At 55.5% G+C, this 18,374-nt stretch overlaps 1 protein-coding gene across 4 annotated transcripts in view; it reads left to right on the top strand.

Annotated features, from left to right (window-relative positions):
• Positions 1–1,268: 1,268 nt before the first annotated feature.
• Positions 1,269–18,374, top strand: part of Prdm11 (PR/SET domain 11) — an 84,444-nt gene continuing 67,338 nt past the window's right edge. For 2 of the 4 annotated variants that reach the window (XM_052722890.1, XM_052722889.1), the window contains exon 1: positions 1,271–1,994. In XM_052722890.1, coding sequence (XP_052578850.1) covers positions 1,806–1,994 — 189 coding nt within the window. In that variant the 5' untranslated portion in view covers positions 1,271–1,805. Of the gene's footprint in view, positions 1,995–18,374 lie in introns of all 4 variants that reach the window. The other 2 variants (XM_052722897.1, XM_052722894.1) reach the window with 2 other exon arrangements.

Raw genomic sequence — 18,374 nt, 5'->3', positions numbered from 1 at the left:
GGAGCACCCTCCCACCACATTTCTGGGATTCTGGCCCAACTTACCCACAGAGGAGAGCTTGAGACACAGGCCTTGACCATTTGTCTTTCGGGGGTCCCACAAACCCTGTCAAATGGTTCAGACCAGCGAAAAGCAGTCTCCAGAGACTGCTCAGTCCCTACAGAGCCTTCTGGTCGGTGGCCACACCCTTCCTCTTCCTCTGTCTTGTTCTGCCTAAGGTTTTTCATCCCACCCACTCTGTACCAGGCACTGGTCACTCACTGCAAGCCCTGTATCAAACCCTGAGCACTTCGACACCTCCAGGTCTTTACAGTTTGCCCTCCAGGCACACGCCGTCCTGTGGATTCCTGGCACACCTTTGATGATGTTGTTTCATGAATGGCCTCTTCCCCTCAGAAGAGACAAGTGGCTAATTCCTCGGCAGCTCTTTCTAGGCCTGACCCCTGCTGTGTGTTAGTTATGGCATGAACTTGAGGTAGGCTTACAGACCCTTGGCTGGACTGGAGCCTCACTGGAAAACACAGCTCCAGCTCATCATCTATGTTACCCGCAGCACCCAGGGCTTCAGAAAGCTACAGTTGTTGACTGTCGAACAGCACAGCATCTCGATGTTTCTGTAGCACTACAGCTGCTTCTGGGTTCTTTACACACGCCCCCAGGGCACGCACTAGAGCCAGCAGCTGGACCTTGCCGCTTTGCAAGATGAAGAAACAGGGCTAAAGCTACAGACACTCAAGGTCATAATGCAAGTGACAGACAAGGGATTCTAAGAAGCATTTGTGGTGTCAAGGTCAAGAGAAATAAGCTGTGCTGTTCCCTCCTCTCCCAGACCCCATCAGGTCTCCCTGGTGGAAGCTTCTCTTCCTTGGTAACTGGCCCCCAGAGGTGACACTTTCTTGGGACTGTCTGGACCTTCCAGGGCCACCTGGCACTGGGCAGGCCTCCTAAGACCTCTTTACTGGGGTAGAATCCTTTTTGGCAACTTCCAGTCTGACATGAGCCCTCTGAGGGCCAGGGAACCCACCCGCGGCGCACAGCCTCCCCTTGGGGAGTACAAAGAAGGGGCTGTTAGGGGTATGGCTATCCTGGTTCCCCATCTCTTCATGCATAGCTTCTTCAAAAGACCCAAGCCTCACCACATCCCTTCAATAAAACTTCTTGCTGAGTCCCATTTCATAGACGGAGAAAACGAGGCACCAGGCAAGGAAGGGCTACTTAAACATCTTTTCCAAACCAGCTAGAGTAGTGGGTTCGTTTTTTATTCTGTCTCGCCAGTGTTCGTTGTTCTGAGCAGCAAGTGAGGCTCACCCTTTAAGCCTGCAGCCCCACGTAAATAGTTAATTTTTCTCACGCGCCCCAGAGCCCTTCTCCTTGGTGTTTAGTGGGACGCACATCACCCAACTTCAGTGGATACTTCCAAACTGCCGAGCACCCAAAGGGTTAAAAGGGGCCTGGAAGGGGACCCAGTAAGGGTTAAAATTATAAACACACTTATCGCCCTCTGACTATTTATTGGGTTCCAGACCGACAGCATCGAAGCTGGGCAGAGCCAGTGAGCACCCTCGGATGGGCTTGCGCAAACGCCACAACTTTCCAGCACGACCCCCCAAAAGTATCCCGGGCGCAAAGTTGGCGCAGCCCGCTCCTCCTCCGCAGCGTCGCCCTCCCCGTGGGGCGCGCGACGGGGACGCGCGAGCTCCCGCGCGGGGCCGGCTCGGGGGACGCGGGGCTCGGCGAGGCCCGGCTCCGGCCCCCTGAATTGGGGGGTCCGCGTCTGCCCCAAACGCCGCTTTCTTCCGTTTTCCATGTCATTTCCTGTACTAATAAGATGGTGGTCAAAGCAGGGGAGGAGAGCAGCAGCGAGTCGCCGCCGTGCTGCTGCGGGCGCTGAAACTTTGCCCGGCCGGGGACCCCGCGCGCGGCCGCCCCGTCCCGCCGCGCCCCGCCGCCCCGGCCCCGGCCCGGCCCGCCGCCCCGCGTGGGAGCCCGCGAAGGTGAGTGGGCCCGGTGGCCACCGTGGCCATGAACGCGAACATGGCTTCGGAAGGCGCTGGGCGGCTCGCCAACCAGCGCGGGGACCGCGGCGACGCGCGCGCGGGGACACTGGGCGGCGGGGCGCGTGCGGGCAACGGGGTACGGGCCGGAGCACCGGGAGCCGGGCGAGCCCCGAGGTGGCCCCGGCCCGCAGGTCGCCCCCACCGCCGCCCGCCGCGGGCCTCGGGCGGCCCAGCCTCCGCCTCCTTCCTCCGCTCACTCGCCCGCCTTGTTCCACCGTAGCCTTTTCCTCGGCTCCGCCGCGCGCTGACGGACGCGGACGCCGGCCAATGGGAGCGGCTTCCCCGGCCCGGCGTTCGGAAAGAGAACGCGTAGTCAGGGGGCAGGGCGGGGCGAGGGCGGGATGCGGCCGCTGGCCTAGTTGCAGGGACCTGGTAGCCGGTGCTCCGGGGCTAGGCTGGGGGCTTAGGGACCGCATCCTTCTCTGTGACCCGCCGCGGGCTTGGGGCGGCAGAGAGAGGGCGTGGCTTTCATCTATTTTAAGTCTTGGTTGCAGCGTGGACTCTTCGGGAAATCGTTCCTGAGTGTCGCCTCCACCCCCACCTCCTCATTCCCGGTCCCCAAGGTACTATGTGATGCAAAAACTGCAGAAACTTGGTGGCCAATGACCTTCCTCCGTCAAGGCCAGCGTGCCCTAGGCAAGTCGCTGCAGGGACTATGGAGCAGCTTTGGGCGATGCCGGCAAAAAGTTGCTGGTGTCTTGAGCACACCAGAATAGGAGCTCAGACCCTTAGGATGAGTTGGCGACCTAGAGGAGGAAAGACTCCTATTTTCTTTTATTTTCCGACATGGCTTCTTGTGGAGGAGAGCTGTGGTCTATAATTTAGAGTGACCCAGAAGAAGCACGCCCAGTCCTTTGTGCGTGGGGACTGTGAGCTGTGAAGGGAGGCTGTGCTTCATCTTGGGAACCCTATAAACTTTGGGAGATTTGTCCATCCTGAAGCAGAACAATTTCTCACTAAGTGTTAATGCCTGTGGCACCCCAGCTTGCCTTGTCCACTTGTCCCCTGCAGAGGAAGGCTGGGACTTTCCTGGGTCTTGGTTTGGTGGTCCAGTGTGTATGGGTCAGAAGCCCCAGTTCGCTTGCCTCATCCCTAGGGAGTGGGGCATGGACTCTGCTGGGAACCTTCTGGGCACATAGCCCAGGTCCCTTGGTTTATTTAGTTTCATGGAAAGGGCATCTTCAGGATCCTTCCCACAGGGCTTTGGACTTTGCAGGGCTGCAGCTGACCTCTTCTCGTTTTCCTTCCTACAGTGGGCTTGGTGCGGCCAGTCTGGGAGTCAACCAGAGGAGCATTGAGATAGGAGCAATTGGCCCAGGATCTGCCTCATGGTTTCAGAAGCCAGAGCTCTGAGCCTGGGCAATGCTCTATGAAACATCTTGGGTATCACAATTGCTTGCCAGACCCCAGCCTGCTCCACCCAGACCCTAGCTAACAGTGTCCCCAGGGAGCAGCTGTTCTTAGGGTTATCTTCTGAGTGTCCTTCTCAGGGGTGAGGGGTTCTTGTCCCAGGAGCCCTTAATCTGTCACCACAGTCATCAGCCTGAGTTGTGGGACTTTTCCTATCCACGTGTTTCTCAGATTGCTTCTCTGAGTTGTCTGTCTGGTGAGAGTCTGCTTCAGGCTTACTCATCACCTACATTCAACATGGGGATATCAGCAAGAGTGAAAGAGACAAAGACCATTGGAAGAGGAGCTGGAGGGTCAGCCCATTTATTAAGCTGCCTCTGTGGTCTCTCGCTTGAGGATCGTAACCTATTCATAATCTTCCTTCATAAGCTCCCTCCACCGCTGATCTCACTCAAGGGCTCAGAATGTCACAGGTCCTTATGGGAAACATGCTGGTGTCTCTGCCTCCCTCAGCCAGTTCACCCATCTCCAGGCCCAGGAAGCTCTCGTCAATCAATCTATCCTGGCTTCCCAACTCTCCCCGCCCTGACTCCAGCATGTTGGTGAAGCCACACTGCCCAACTTCTAGAGCCTAAGAGAATGCACCTGCTCTTGCCCAGCAGCTCCCCACTGCAGTCAGGAGTGGTACAATTAGGATCACCTCAGGCTCCCCAGTCCCTGACCCTGCTCCCCCTCCAGCCTGTCCAGTACATTTCTAATAAAGGACCAAATTGTTACCAGACCTAGAAGTCTGCCTATAATCTGGCTCCCTCATCCTCAGCCTCATCTCCTGCACTTTTCTCCCTGTGTCCAGCCCACTCTGCCGTGATCAATCTCTCTTGGAATCCTGACCTAGGATTTATGCATGAGTAAAATATGGTGAGGGGCAGGGTGGTGTGGAAATGTCTGGTGGTCTTTATTGGTCTCCTAAAAGTATTTCCAGCGAATCAGGCATACCCTGGGGTAGAGTTCAGGTCCTCTTAGTCTAGGATGAGGCCATGACTAGCTAGTGAGTTGAGACCCACAGAGATGTGTTACTTGAGGCTTAAAGCATTCAGCTGTTAATGGGAGACTCTCCTAGCTTCTCGTTCTTGGTAGTGTGGCATCTGACAGCAGGATTGGGAGCTGCTTCTGGGTCACTTGGTGGGCTGTGTTCTTTGATGGTCCATAACCATGCAGTACAAGTGAGAGATAGACCTTCGCTGTTTTAAACCGCTGAGACCTGGGCTTGCCTATTCTTACAGGATAGCTTCTGTCACCTCCTCCAGGAAGACTTTCTGAGTTAGGCTAAGCCTTGGGTTAGAGGTTCCTCTGGTCTCCACATCCTTTTCCTCGTGGATTCTTCTTTCTGTAGCAACTCTCCACGTGCTGATTATTTGGTCATGGTCATGCTCTTACATCGTCCCCAGACCACAGGCCCTGTTTCAGATAGGTGGCCTGTGTCTGAGAGCTGCCAGATGGGTGCCTTCTGTGAGCCCTTGACCCTGACTGGGAATCACCGTGGGCAGAGGCTGCGGACAGGCAGTAGGCTCCAAGCCTCCCTGAGCTGCAGTCCCAGCTGGAAGGTTTCCGGCACAGCGTTCAGTAACTTGTAGAGGGCAAATGTGAAGCTCCTGATCTTTGCAGGTGTCTGGGCCCAGCAGTGCTGAGCTTCAGAGAACTAGGGTAGGCAATTCCAGGAGAGTAAGGGGATAAGATTGGAGACCCCAAGGTCTCTGCTGATGTAAGGGGATGATTCAGTGCAAGAGCCGATGGGTGGAGACCTGGGATGCTAAAGTTGGAGAGGATGGTTGACAGTGGCTAGTGTTTCCTGAGGGCTTATGCCTGTCAGACACTAGCTAAGCAGCCCCATCCTGTATAGGTCATTTTTTCATTATGACAGTGAAACACCCGAGGCTATATTCTGTCTGAGGGTCCCCTTGACAGTGACTCATTGTGGTGGATGGCACCATAGAAGAGGCACGTGACAGGGAGATCACATAGTAAGACAGGAAGTCTGGAAGGACGGTCTTCAGAGACCTCATCAGGCTTCCACAAAGAACTACAGTAGTTCCTTTCAGGACAAGGCCCTCAATTACCCAGGGACCTCCTAGTAGGCCCCATGTCTTCAAGTGCTACCACCTCTGCGCTGTCGCAGGCAGGACCTTCACATGAACCACTAGGGATACCCTCAAGTGCTGGCCACTCCATACCACATCCCTGTTCTGGAGACACCCACAGGTGTTTCCCAGATGGGGAAACTGAGGCTCTGAAAGATGGAGTGAAGGATGTAGAGCTAATGGCATGATCAAAATTGGAAAGTGGCAGTCTGATGTCATCTCTGGAGAGCGGCCTCTTGGAGCAAAGGCAGAGGGTCTGGGACCTCCTTGAACAGGATGGGCAGGGTATAGAGGGAGAAAGAAGAGAGTCATTGATGTGGGGAAGGGGCCTGTGGCCAGTCTCGGAGAGACAGGAGTGGCTTGGTGACTGGTGAGTGTATGGGTGTGAGAGTGTGGAAAGAGTATAATAGAGCAAGCTCTGTGAAAGTATCGTGTGGGGTCAGATGACCCCTCTGGACACCCTTTTGATATCGGTGGTTGAGCAGAGGAGTGCCTGGCCCAGGAGTACCTGGGAGAGGGGCTTGAGGACTTATTCTGAAGCTGGCTGGTAATCTCCACCTCTGACTGGAGCCTGCAAGTCCTTGGAGGCCCCAGAGCCCCATGTTCTCAGAGTGTGGGGCCAGGGAGGGGCGTCTCGGCAGCTGGCCCAGGGGCCATGCCGGAAAAACAAGCTGTGCAGAAAGCTGGGGTTGGGAGGGGGAGAGAGGGAGAGAAGAAAAATGTGTGCTGTTATTTTTAAAAAGCCCATTTCCTACTGCAGATTTGTATCAGCTGATACTGAGAGGGCCAGTGTCACACACACAGTGTACCTACACTGGTGGCACCCTCACCCCGCGCCCCCCCCCCCCGCCAAGATTGCAGGAGGGGAAGCCTGGGGCCTGGGACTGGGTGTCATCCTGCCATTCATTCCTTCATCAAGCTCATGTATTCTGCTGAGTGCCAGGCTAGGGCCACTCAGTCCTTGCCTTACGCAGCTCCCAGGCCAGCGCAGAGCTAAGCACAGAGAAACATCATGGGTTATGGTAGATAGGAAAGGAGATAGCTGTGGAGTCCCAGTCAAGGAACCATCTCAAAGGAGGAAGCCTTCAGGCTGGGCTTTGAAGGATGGGCAGGATAGAGAGGGAGAGAGAGGAGAGGCATCAGTGTCTGTGGACAGCCGTGGGAAGAGTGGGCCTGTGGTTGGTGAGTGTGGGTGCGAGAGAGTGGACCGAGTGTAACGGAGCAGTGTCCTCGTCCTGCCCTCGGACAGGGGCTCCATCGCCCTGGAGTACTGCACTCCAGTTAGCTCTGTAGTGGCTCCATCTCCAGCAGCAGGACTGCCAAAATACTGCCTTCTGGGCCACTTTCCTATTGAGAGTTGTAACCGGCACACCTCTGTATCTCAGCTTCCTGCTTTCTCTCTTCATGACATGTCTTATGTCTTACTTAACCTGTTCTGTTTATTTCTTCCTCTCTCTGTTAGTTCTTAGAGAGCTAGTATTTCTGTGACTTGGTTCACTCCTGTAGGGTTTAGTGTGTAGCCTGAATGGTGTGCTGTGTGAAATTGTGAATGAATGGAGTGCTCACCCCTCACAAAGAACTCTCTCTGCGTGGCCCCTCATCCTTGTCCCTCCAGTCTATAGTTTGGGACACTGAGCATCAGAAGAGGAGAGGGAGTCCCTGTTGGTAAGCTGTGCAGCTGGGATTTGAAGCTGGGTCACCTGGCCCAAGTGCTCCTGCCTAACCCTGACCCCAGTCCCCTCCCCCGCCTCGGTTGGAAGAGTTGTCCTGACTGCAGAGGAGTCTGCACACTGGTGGGCTGCAGGGAGCCTCAGAGGGTTTTTTTTTTAGTAAGACACAGTGACCGGATTCTTGGTCCAGAACGCTGGATAGAAAGGGTTGCAGAGGTAGTTGGAGGGTGAAGCCAGCGAGATGGTTGCAGGTCAGAGTGGACAGGCGAAGGCTGAGATCAAGCAGGCAGAGAACCCTAGGGTACATGGTTTGGCCTGGGAGTCCCTGGATCTGGGCCCTTGCAGAGAGGGAAGCGGGGAAGAGACCAGTTTGGTGGGGTTGGTGTTGTGCCTTGCAGAGGACATGGGGTTCAGGTCAAGTCCCCTGCCTTGCTGCTTGACAGTAGGGGTGTCCTGACAAGAGGCGGCCACTCCTCCCAGGCTGGCTGTCCCCGGAATGTAAAGGAGGGGTGATAACAGTGCCCAGCTCAGGGCTGCCGAGAGAGCACTGGACACCAGTGCCTGGTGTCAGGTTGACTGGGAGCTGCCTTCCTGGATGTACAGTCACATAACAATAAGGAGATAATCTTGCATCTCTTACTGAGAACAAGGTACCCGCAAAGAGATGGGCAGAGGCCTCTGTGCTTGCCCGCGATCTGGCCACCACCCTCGGGCACTCATTTCACACCCTGACTACTGTTTGAGGCCATCGAGCTGTCTGGCTTCAGTGTCCTCTCCTGGCCACCGAGATGAGGGTATCAACCCTGCCTCATGTTCTGCGGAAGAAAACCTTCCCCTCTGTGCTGTCAGTACCAAACTGAAGGTGCTGCTCCCTGGGAGAGGTCAGCTGCTAGAAGGGACATTTTCTTGAGTACCAGGCCCTTGACAACAGTTGCTCTTCACACCCATTTATGGAGGGGAACTTGGGGCCCAGAGAGGTCCCTTGACTGGCTGAAAGACGCACAGCTTAGTCTTTTCCCGGTTACCCTGTGAGAGCTACATCACAAAGGAAGCCTTAGCCCCCCCTCCCCTCTGTCTTATCTAATAATTCCCAACAGGTTTCTTGTGCTTTGAAATGGATTTGATTGGTAGGGTCTTGGCTGACACAGCTGTTTCCAGGACCTTCCCCACCCTGGGAACCTCAGAGTCAGAACGTGGAGTCACATTTGGCTAGACCAAGAGTCTCAGATAAAGCGATGATGGGGGAGGGGGCCAGACATGGATGGCTGGCACCCTGCCTCCTGGCATCGACCTCAGAGCAGAGAGGCTGGGGAGGCGGGTTCTATCCTTTCCGCGAGACACACCTCAGCCCCTGGAGCGCTCTATGGCTTGTGGAACTTTCTCTTCCCTATGACACAGGAGGAAACCCAGAATTCCAGTCCCCTCCCCACTTCTACCTCCCCCCAAAATCTTTATTCAGATCTCCAAGGCAGGCAGGCCAGCTCACCCGACACCTCATTGTGCCACTGAGGAAACTGAGGCTCAGAGACCAGAAGTGACTTATGAGAATTCATGTGCTTTAGAGTGGCCAGACTCCAAATCCCACCTCCCCTTGTGCCCCAGGACCTTGCTCCTGGATATGTTCATAGATACTCAGGGAAGGATTAGAAGTAAGCATAGAGCGAGCAGGTTATGGGGGGTGGGGTGGGGCTTGGGATATGGTTTGACTCAACCCTGAGCCGAGCTGGTGTGGACATCACTGAGAAAGTAAATGCGGAGCCATCCCTACAATGTCAGAGCCCACAGACTGTCGTCTCCCATTTTCTCAAACTGTCCTGGAGGGAAAGGATGAGGGCCAAGAAAGAGTCCTGCTGCCAGCTTCCCTGGGTGATGGAGTACCTGGCTTGGGATACAAGAGAGGCAGGGACGGTGGCCGAACAGACCCTCAGTTCCTGCAGGGAGAAGGCTTGTTATCAGAGGGCTTGTTATGGGGATAGCACATGGGGACACATGTGGTGGACCCAACCTCGTCATGGCCTGAGGGAGGGTGTGACTCTGGAGGGTGGGGGGCTGTTGGTGGGACCTCACCCACACCTCACAGCCCCAGCACCGTCAGGGTGACTTACCCTGTATCTATGTGCCTGTCAAGCTCCTCTGCAGGGCAGCTGGGTTCCAGAAGGCAAGTCAGACTAGCCAGAGAAGACTCAGTGAATGAGTGAAGGGCTGTGGTGAGGAGAGAAAAGGCCCTCCTTGCCTTGGGAAGGGGAAGAGCAAGTGTGCCCCAGAGACCAGTGGCTTGGCAGCTGCAACAGGACCTACCCCAGAGGTGTATGACTAAATCCCAAGACATGTTGAGCTTCCTGTAAGCCCCAGCATCAGCCATGCCTGCGGGAGGCACATCTGTATGCACGGTCCTGCTAACCTCAGCGGTCCCAGGACGCTGCTGTTATTGAATCCATTTTGTAAAGGTGAAATGTAGCTCCAAAGAAGTGAAGTGACCCAAGGTCACACAGCGGGGAAAGGCTGAGCCAAGATCACTTGCTCTGTATTACTGCTGTTGGTGGCCTGGGCTGCGGGATCTTTGTACTGGGTGACTGGTGGCTTCCTCATTTCTCCCCTGGGCTGCTGGGTAGTGCAGTGAAAACGGAGGACACGAAGCATCATGGCCCAGGGCAGTCTGGGAAATGGGAGCTCTTGGCACAAGTGCAGCTGGATTACGGGGTGTTCAGACCTTCCCACCCAGTGTTTTGTGGTCAGGTATTTGAGCAGTCCTCCTTTGGGACTTGGAAATGCAAACACCGCTGATCTCCCTGGAATGCTAGGCTAACAGCAGCCCGGCCAGTGGTGTCCAGTGCATGCTGGGTGGACCACTGGCCTAGGTGAGCTGCTGTGAGTGATTGTTCTGCTACAGGTCTGTCACTGGTCTGTTACAGGTCTGTGGGAAGAGCGGTACAGACTTGGAGAACAAGCTTGAGAAACTCTTATTTGCGGCATGTGGTCCCCATGCCATTTCCATTGTAGTTCACAGATGCAGCCATGGGCCACTGTGTGGAAGCTGAAACAAAAAAGTCTCTTTATCGCAGATAGTTTGAGCAGCTCTGGCTCCGTCCTGACTGTAAGTGAAGGCAGGAAGTGTGAGGATTGGCCTTGGGCGGTGAGGATGGGAATGTGGGTTCACTTCCCAGAGGTAGGTGAGCAGCTGGATACGCCCCCTCCCCCCCCCCAAAAAAAAAAAAAAACCCAGCAGAAGTGTGTCAGGCAGAGGGAAGGGAAGAGCATTTGGGCACTGAGAACAATGTATGCAAAAGTGAGCAGTGGGGGGGCCTATGATCCATTGAGTGACAGATGTCTTGGCATTTGGGAACGGGGAGGAAATGGCCCTGGAGACTGGAAGGAGTTGCCCTGGAGGTACTGGGGAGCTCCTGGCTGTTCCTTAGGAGAGGTGAGATGCAGTTAGCTTAGATGCAGTTGAGAACTTCTGCCCCTGTGGTGGGAGGTTGGAATGGGGATATGGTCATGGTCATTTTGAGGAGGGACAAGACCTCCCTGGTGTGCATTCCATCTTTTCACTGGCCAGGGAGGCTGTCCTTGGGCCCAGGGAGCTGCCAGGGAAGAACTATCTGCCCATTTCTATGAGGCAGTCCTGACTAGTGAGCCAGCAGGCCCCCGAGGTGAGGCCACAACCTTCCTAGGCTGTCCTGGCCACGGGCTGACATCCGAAGTAGTCGCTACCTGTGGGTGAAGCTTCATTCCCCCCTCTTCGAACACCAGAGCTGCAGAGGTGTGGCCTGGAGAACAGCCAGTGGGCTGTCCAGATTCTGTGGGGTCTTGTGGGACCATGTGCAAGGAGGAGGGAAGTCAGGACTTGTTGTAGAGGCTGGGGTCCCCAGGAGACTTGGGGTCTGGGGGTAAGAAGGGACAGTGGCCTGAAGTTGCTTCCCGTGTGGATCCTCTAATGGCCAGGTCTGGGGCCTGCCTTCCTGCCACACCTGGAAGCTGGGCCCAGCCTGGGCCAGTCCAAGGGAGCGTGGCGTAGTGCTTAGAAGTTACTCCCTCAGCTCTTTCCCAGCCCCTTTTCTGAGTCGAGGGACCCACCTTGTCCTTGGGTTTCTGGGAACAACCCAAGGTGTGCCTGGGCCTGCATGTGGCCACAAGCCCAAGGAGGGGGCTGCCCAGGAGGGAGCTGTGGGAGCACCCCTCCCGCCGGCACCAGCCTCACCCTTCTCCGTGGGGCCCTGTTAAGGGTGCCCCTGGCTCACTCTCTCCGTCAGGCTTTCAGACCAGCTGGGTCCTGCAGCAGCCGCAGGCTGGGCAGCTGCTCTTGAGAGGCGTCTCTGTACTCCTGCAGAATGGGGTGGGACAGGGCAGGCCTCCCTCGCTGACCCCACCTGGGCTTCAGGCCAACCAGCCCGGAGTCACTGAGGTGCCTTGGTTTTGACAGTGGCTCTGGTCACGCTGGGAGAGTGGCGGCCTGGGTGGGCACTCTGTGGGGGGAGCAGGCTCTAGGTCAGTGGCCTTGGCCTCAGGTTTCCTCCTGCTACCTGCCCTCCCTGAAGCTGGCAAGTTCCCTGGTGAATGTCAGGCAGGAGCGCCTTGCTTCTCCATGTCCCTGTTTCTCAAAGGACACCCCCACCCCAAGCAGGCTCGGCAGGGCCCCCCATTTGTAATCCTCTAAGGCTGCACCCGGAAGTCAGGGCAGAGTCAGGTGCTGGTTTTGTCTCAGGCAAATCAGTTAGTGTCTTCCAGTAACAACCCCTCTTCCTCACTTCTGACTGTTTGGAGACAGGGTCTCACTATGTAGTCCTGGCTGGCTTGGAACTCTCTGTGTAGATCAGGCTGGCCTCAAATTCACATAGATCTGCCTGCCTCTGTCTCCCAAGTGCTGGTGTTAAAGGCATTTGCCGCCATGCCCAGCAAGCCTGGCTATCTTGGAACCCAGGCGTTGCCCATTTATTTTCTTGGTGCCTTGGGTCCACCTGGAGTGTGACTGTAACTGCTTGTGTTAATGGAGTCACTGTTTTTCATAAAAAAAAAAAAAAAGTGGGCTGATGCCAGGTGATGGTAGTGCACGCCTTTAATCCCAGCACTTGTGAGGCAGAGGCAGGCAGATCTCTGTGAGTTCGAGGCTAGCCTGGTCTACAAAGCGAGTTCCAGGAAAGGTGCAAAGCTACACAGAGAAACCCTGTCTCAAAAAACAAAAAAAAAAAAAGTGGGCTGACATTAGTTCATCTTAGCCACAGCTGGCTTGGGAAAGGCCCATCATTGGCCCAACTGGCATATGGACTAACTGAGGCTCCCAAGGGGTCAGTGAGGTTGGTAGGGTCTTGTGTGGGTACTTGAGGGTGGATCTGAGACTCCTGGCTCCTCTCTTCACACTGGAGCTGATTTACAGCAGCGATGTCATCAGCATTTGATTGCTACGTAGTCCTGACTTGGGGTTTAGCTGGGGCTGCCAGGTTCAGCCTGTTTGGGGTTAGGGTTCACTGGGCAGTCAGGGCTCTTGCCTGGGTGCAATGTCACAGTCAGGTACTTGACCCCATGAGCACTTGGTATGCATGCCTGCTTTCTTCCCTTTCCTTTCTGAACTTCACCTCCATGCAAGGTCCTTCAACCTGAAGCACCCCAGAAGCTGGTCAGGAGCTAGGCAGCTTCTGGGACAGAGGCTGGAGGTCACTGAGGAACCTGGGTGGGTGGTGTGGGGAAGAGAAGGTTGCTCCTGATAGCCAGGCTGTTCACCTCTGCCTAAGTCACAAGGGGACCCACATTGCCCAGCCTCCCCGTTTCCAGGGTCTAATGGGTACATGATGACACCAGGTGTAGGTCATAATGACTCCAGGTGTGGGTCAACAGGCCTTGGTCTTGGCTCCCGCTTCCCTAACCAGGCTCAGCAGAGACATCCAGTCCACCTGTGTCCACGGGGTATTAGAATTTTCTCTGATGCCCCATCCCTATTCTAGGTGATTGTATCACTCGGGGGTCTGGCGACTGTTTTCCAAGGTAGATCCTTAGGTCTTTTAAATTTTGTTGTGCTGAGTTTTAATCCTATAAAGACCATGCAAGTATATATTTACTATAAAAGTGGGATCTTGACAAATCAGGCTTTCCTTAGCAGCCTCCACATTCCGGACTCCCCCACAAGGCTAGCAGTGGTTGCTGTAGCCCTCCAGCGTTCTTTCTGTGCACAGACAAATAGCATATAGCACATGGACAGCAGTAGTTGCGTATAGTACTGAGTATTGGGTACGTTAACTCTCATTTAACATTATACCTGGAAAATCTGGCTTGTGTGTGTGTGTGTGTGTGTGTGTGTGTGTGTGTGTGTGTGTGTGTGTGTAGAAGTCAGCATCAAATGTCTTCCTCAGTCACTCTCCACCTGGAGCTCACTGACTGGCCAGCAACCCCCAGGACACTAACCGCCTGCCCACATTTCAGGTACACACTGGCACACCTGGCTTGTTTACCTCTGGGGTGGGGTTTTGAACTCAGGTCCTCATATTTGCATGACAGGCACTCTCCTGACTGGGCTTTCTTCCTGTCCTCTCCCACCAGCCCCTCTTTGCTATGTAGCCTAGTCTGGCTTCTAACTTGGGGATCCTCCTGCCTCTGCGTTCTGAGTGCTGAGATTACGAGCCTGAGCCATCCCAGTTGGGTTATGTCTTCACACGGAGAACTACCATCATTTAAAAAGCACCGATAGGCAGTATTTGGAAGTCACCATTAATATTTAACCATCCCCCTACTGCCGGACATTTAAGTTAGCTACAGTTTTGTTCCAGAGCTTCCCTGGGCTTCTCTAGAGTTTCTGTTGCTGGGTTATGGGAACCTGCTGTGCTTTAAAAATGTATTATCTGGTATTTTAAAACTTTTCCCATTGAGAGTTTGTGAGGAACCAAACACCTTCCATTGTTACCAGCTACCCTTCACTCTCTTCTTTTGATCTGGATAGAAAATCTGCTTCCCTGGCTTCTTCTCTGCTTCTCCTCCCCTTCACGGTCTCCTTTTCTGCCCTTGTTCTGGTGGCAGCCTTCTGATGAGCTGGGGCCAGAGTAGGGGTGGTGGTAGTTGAAAAGATCAGTGGCCTCTGGAATCAGAATGCCTTCGTTGGGATCCTGACCCGGCTCCCCCAGAGCCACCATTTCTAGAACTGTGGCACCTCTCCCTGTGGCTTGGCCTTATCCACCATGAACCAGAAATAACAGCACTCACGTCACGGAGCAGCCTTGAGTGCAAAGGGCTGGCCAGGCGAAGGGTAGGTGCCCGGCGGTGTCCCTGTCATGGAGTCCTGCCTCTGCCTTAGCTCATCATCGCCTCACTGAGTGCGGAGCCTGCGTCCCTGGTGGGCAGACTGGATTGGCTCTCACCATTGTGACGCCTCCAATTCTCCGGTCAATGCATATCCCAGAGGACACTGCTTCCTGGGAATGCACTGGGTGATTGGATTTCTACCCTGCTTGGCCCTGAAGGTTCTGGACAGGGGCCTGCAGAGAGAGAAAAGAGGCTGTCCTGGTCATTTGCTCTGAGGAGGTGGCCAGGAGCATAGTACCTAATGTAACCTCACACCTTGGACACATTTACCGTTTTTCAATGGGTCTGTTGTGGATGTGGATTTGATCCCTGTTGGCCTGCGGGTGTGCAGGAGAAGACAGCGGCTTGGGGCCAGACTGTCCCCTGGGAGCTGGGTGTCTTGGAACCGTGTTGGCCCAGGCAAGGGTTTGCCTTAGTCTCTGGGGCACATCATTTTCCTGGTTCCATTTTGGCGCAGGAAGAATGGCTTCAGGCTTTTCCTTACATCCCTTGCAAACAGCAGAGCACCTGCATGTCCCATCTGACCGGCTTGCCCTGCAGAACAGGGACCCTGGCTGTGGCCATTGCCCAGGTGGAGAAAGCAAGGTTACGGATTCCTAAATGACATTCTCAAAGCCACCCACATGGTTGGCCGCTGGCAGAGCTGGGAGTGGTGCTCATGCCATCTGGCTGTCCCTGCACTTCTTTCTTACAAGGCCACCCAATGTGATCATTCTGGCAGAGGTTGCCCAGGCGGGCAGCCCGCTTGGCCTTGTCTCTCTGGGCAGTGGCATGTGGTCAGAAAGTGCAGACAGCTGGGATTACAGTCTAAAAGCAGAGGAGTGTGTGGCTGGCCCCGGCCCAGCCCTCCCCAGCACCGAGCCACACTCCCTCCTGGTAGTTGAAGTGGCCAGCTGAAGAGTCGCTACTCCAAGGTCCCTCTGCCCTGTTAGAGAGAGGGCTCTGGATCCTGTCTTATGGGAAGGGAGCTGAGGCAACAGTGGGGCTCCCAGGGAAGCAGAGAACAGCCATTGCTGGTCCAGTTTTCAACTGGGCAAAGTACGTCTCTGAAATACCAAGGGGCTGGTGGGGTGCTGGTGGGTGCTGGTGGGTGGCAGGGCATCTGCCATCCCCTCTCTTCTAGCCACTGGCTTCTGCTGCTCTGGGGTTGCCTCACTCTGAAGGTGCTGGCCTGACCCTGCTTGGAGTGAAGATCGTGAGTACAGTGTCAGAGGGATTTGCACAGGGATCCGGTCTCACATCTCTCGTGTGTACTGAGCACTTCCCTGAGCTAGGTGCTATTCAGTGCCTCGTGATGAGTCTTCACGCTCCATCCTCAGAATAACCCGAGGTGGCTGCCCTTGTTAATTCCCGAGTGCAGCTGGGGAAGCTAAGGCATGGGGAGACCGTCTCACCGTGTAGCCCAGATTGGCATCAAACTCACAGGGATCCTCCTGCCTCGGCCTCCCAAGTGCTGGAGTTACAGGTGTACCTGTCTAGCCCCATACCTGTCTTCTAGCACAGGCTACACAGCAGGAGCTCCATCAGACTGTGGAACAAGGACTTTTCTGGGAGGCACTGATGACCGGGAGGCTTTGAGCGAGCGACTTGGTCTCTTGGCACCCCGGCTTTGATGGGAAGAGACCCACACTGAGCAGTTGGGAAGTTCTGTACTCAGGGCCCTGGCCATGGCAGCTGTGCTCACTCTGGGAGACCTGCAGCTGAACTGATTTGAACTACATCCTGGGGAGCAGGCAGCACTCCCCCCAGCTGTCCACACAGCGGCTCAGCTGCCAGCCCCAGGGATAGAAGTATATTCTCTCTGCATGGGTGGCTGTGGGGTATTACTGGTGCTGGCTCTGGCTTCCTCTGGAGCCAGAGGGCCCAAGGGCAGACAGTGTGCCCACCTTCATGCAGGACGCTTGAGTTACCATTGAACTCCACAGCCTCCTCTACCCAGCCTACAGGGCTGTCCCGCTCCCCGCCGCCGTCCATGAGCCCATCTTTAATGAGGCTCGGGGAGGTGAGGTAACTTACCTGCTTCACCTGACTTCAGATGAATCTTCCTCCACTAGCTTCTGTGCCCCCCCCCCCCATGGGTTCCATAAATAGGAACAGCTACTCGGATGAGAACTAGAGCCAGGGTCTCTGTGGGGCTACCAAGTGACCCTGCCACACAGGCTCCTGCATGCAGGGAGCCCCCCACTCCCACCCAGATTTACTCTCTGCAGTGGTACTCACACTTGCTGTGTCTCTTTGTAAGTCCTTCCCCCTGGGTTAGTAAGGACCTCCCCCTGGCCAGATAGAACAGGGCTTGGAGCCCAGAGCCTGAGACTGGAAAACACATAGGAGGTAAGGGGGTGGAGAGTCTGCCTGTGTTCCCTCATCACACCCACCTGAGGACTGGAGATCAGGAGAACCACCGAGCATACAACCTAATGGAAAGCAGGGGTCTGGGTGCGAATCCAGTTACTTCTCTGTAGTTGCCCAAGTAGCCTCTGAGCCTTATTTTCCTCACCCATGAAATGGACGGCGGTGAGACGAAAAGATGGCCACCTGGCGGGAACCCGGGCATGCATCCCGTTTGCTGTAGGTCTGCTGCCAGGGAGGGGACAAGGAGGGACTTAAGAAAGCTCTGGAGTCTGTGCCAGCAGCCCAGGAAGCTGAGGCCAGAAATAGACGAGTCCGGAGACAGGGGCTCCAGATGGCCAGGCTTGCCCTCTGGCAACCCCGAGCCTGCGCACAGTCCTCCCTCCTGGGGCTGGTCATTGCATAAATCACCCCTCGGCGGGGCGGACTGATTTTACCTTCTTGGTTTTCGTGATTCATTTCTCACCTGGGAACCTGTGAGAGAAGTGGGAAGGACTCTGCTCTCTGGATGCGAGGTGCCAGCTGCAGTGGGATGCCGCGTCCGTGTGGGGTGCCGCGTCCGTGTGGGGTGCCGCGTCCGTGTGGGGTGCCATTGGGTCAGCATGATTTGGTGTGGATGAGCTGCAGTGGATCCCAGGGGGCTGGAATCTGGTGGTTTTACCACAGTCTGTTTTGGCCTCTGTGGTGGAGTAGGTTGGCAGGAAGATGCTTGTCACCTGCGGGCCCGGTGCTGAGAGTCTGCATAGGGCTGATTTTTGTGTCCCTACCCCCACCCCCGCTCCCGACTGTGGTCAGAGAATGCCAGAGCAAATGGGTACTAAAGGAATTCAAGCCCAGTTACTTCAGCGTACAGACATGTAAACTGAGGCTTGGTGCCTACGTGGAAGAGGTCAGACTCACAGGCTCACAGCAGCCCAGCTTGACTTGTGTCTTTTCATAAGGGGACAACGGGAGGCTTCCCTAACCTAGTGATCACACCAGGGGCTCTCCCTCTGGCACCTGCCCTACCAGCTTCTACCTGACCCCCTCCTTGCAGGGATCTGGCTGCCTGTGTCCTGCTCCCCTGCTTCTCCTGCACTCTGGGAGCACACGATTGTGTCTGCTTCACCTCAGCATCTGTCCGCAGGGTTCAGTGTAGGGGAGCCGTCCAGAGGAAGAACTGGCAGGCCGGACGGTTCCCAAGTCATCATCTGGAGCTTGTCCTCGGTCTGCTTCACAGGTCACCAGCTCAGATGCCTCGCACGGGGGACGCAGAAGGTTGACAGGCTGCCCTCGGAGCTGGGGAGGCATGCTGGTCCATCTGCGCAGGGTTCCCACTTACCTCCAGCACACGGCCACCACGTGCAGCCACTGCACGGTGTGACTGTCCCTTCCGACTGTCCAGGCTTTCCTGTGGACTCCTCTGTTTCTCTAAAGTTGGCAGAAATGAAAGTTGAGAAAGCAGCCACAGCCTCCAGTTTGCCACCTACACTTCCGTCCTTCTCGTCGCCTCAGGGTGGAGCAGGGTCCATGGTAATTATCTTGTG

Source organism: Peromyscus californicus, unplaced genomic scaffold (assembly GCF_007827085.1).
Source record: "Peromyscus californicus insignis strain IS unplaced genomic scaffold, ASM782708v3 Scaffold_7__1_contigs__length_154581171, whole genome shotgun sequence".
Lineage (NCBI taxonomy): Eukaryota > Metazoa > Chordata > Mammalia > Rodentia > Cricetidae > Peromyscus > Peromyscus californicus.
The sequence above is the reverse complement of the archived record's forward strand: the minus strand, read 5'-3'. Positions and strand labels throughout refer to the sequence as shown.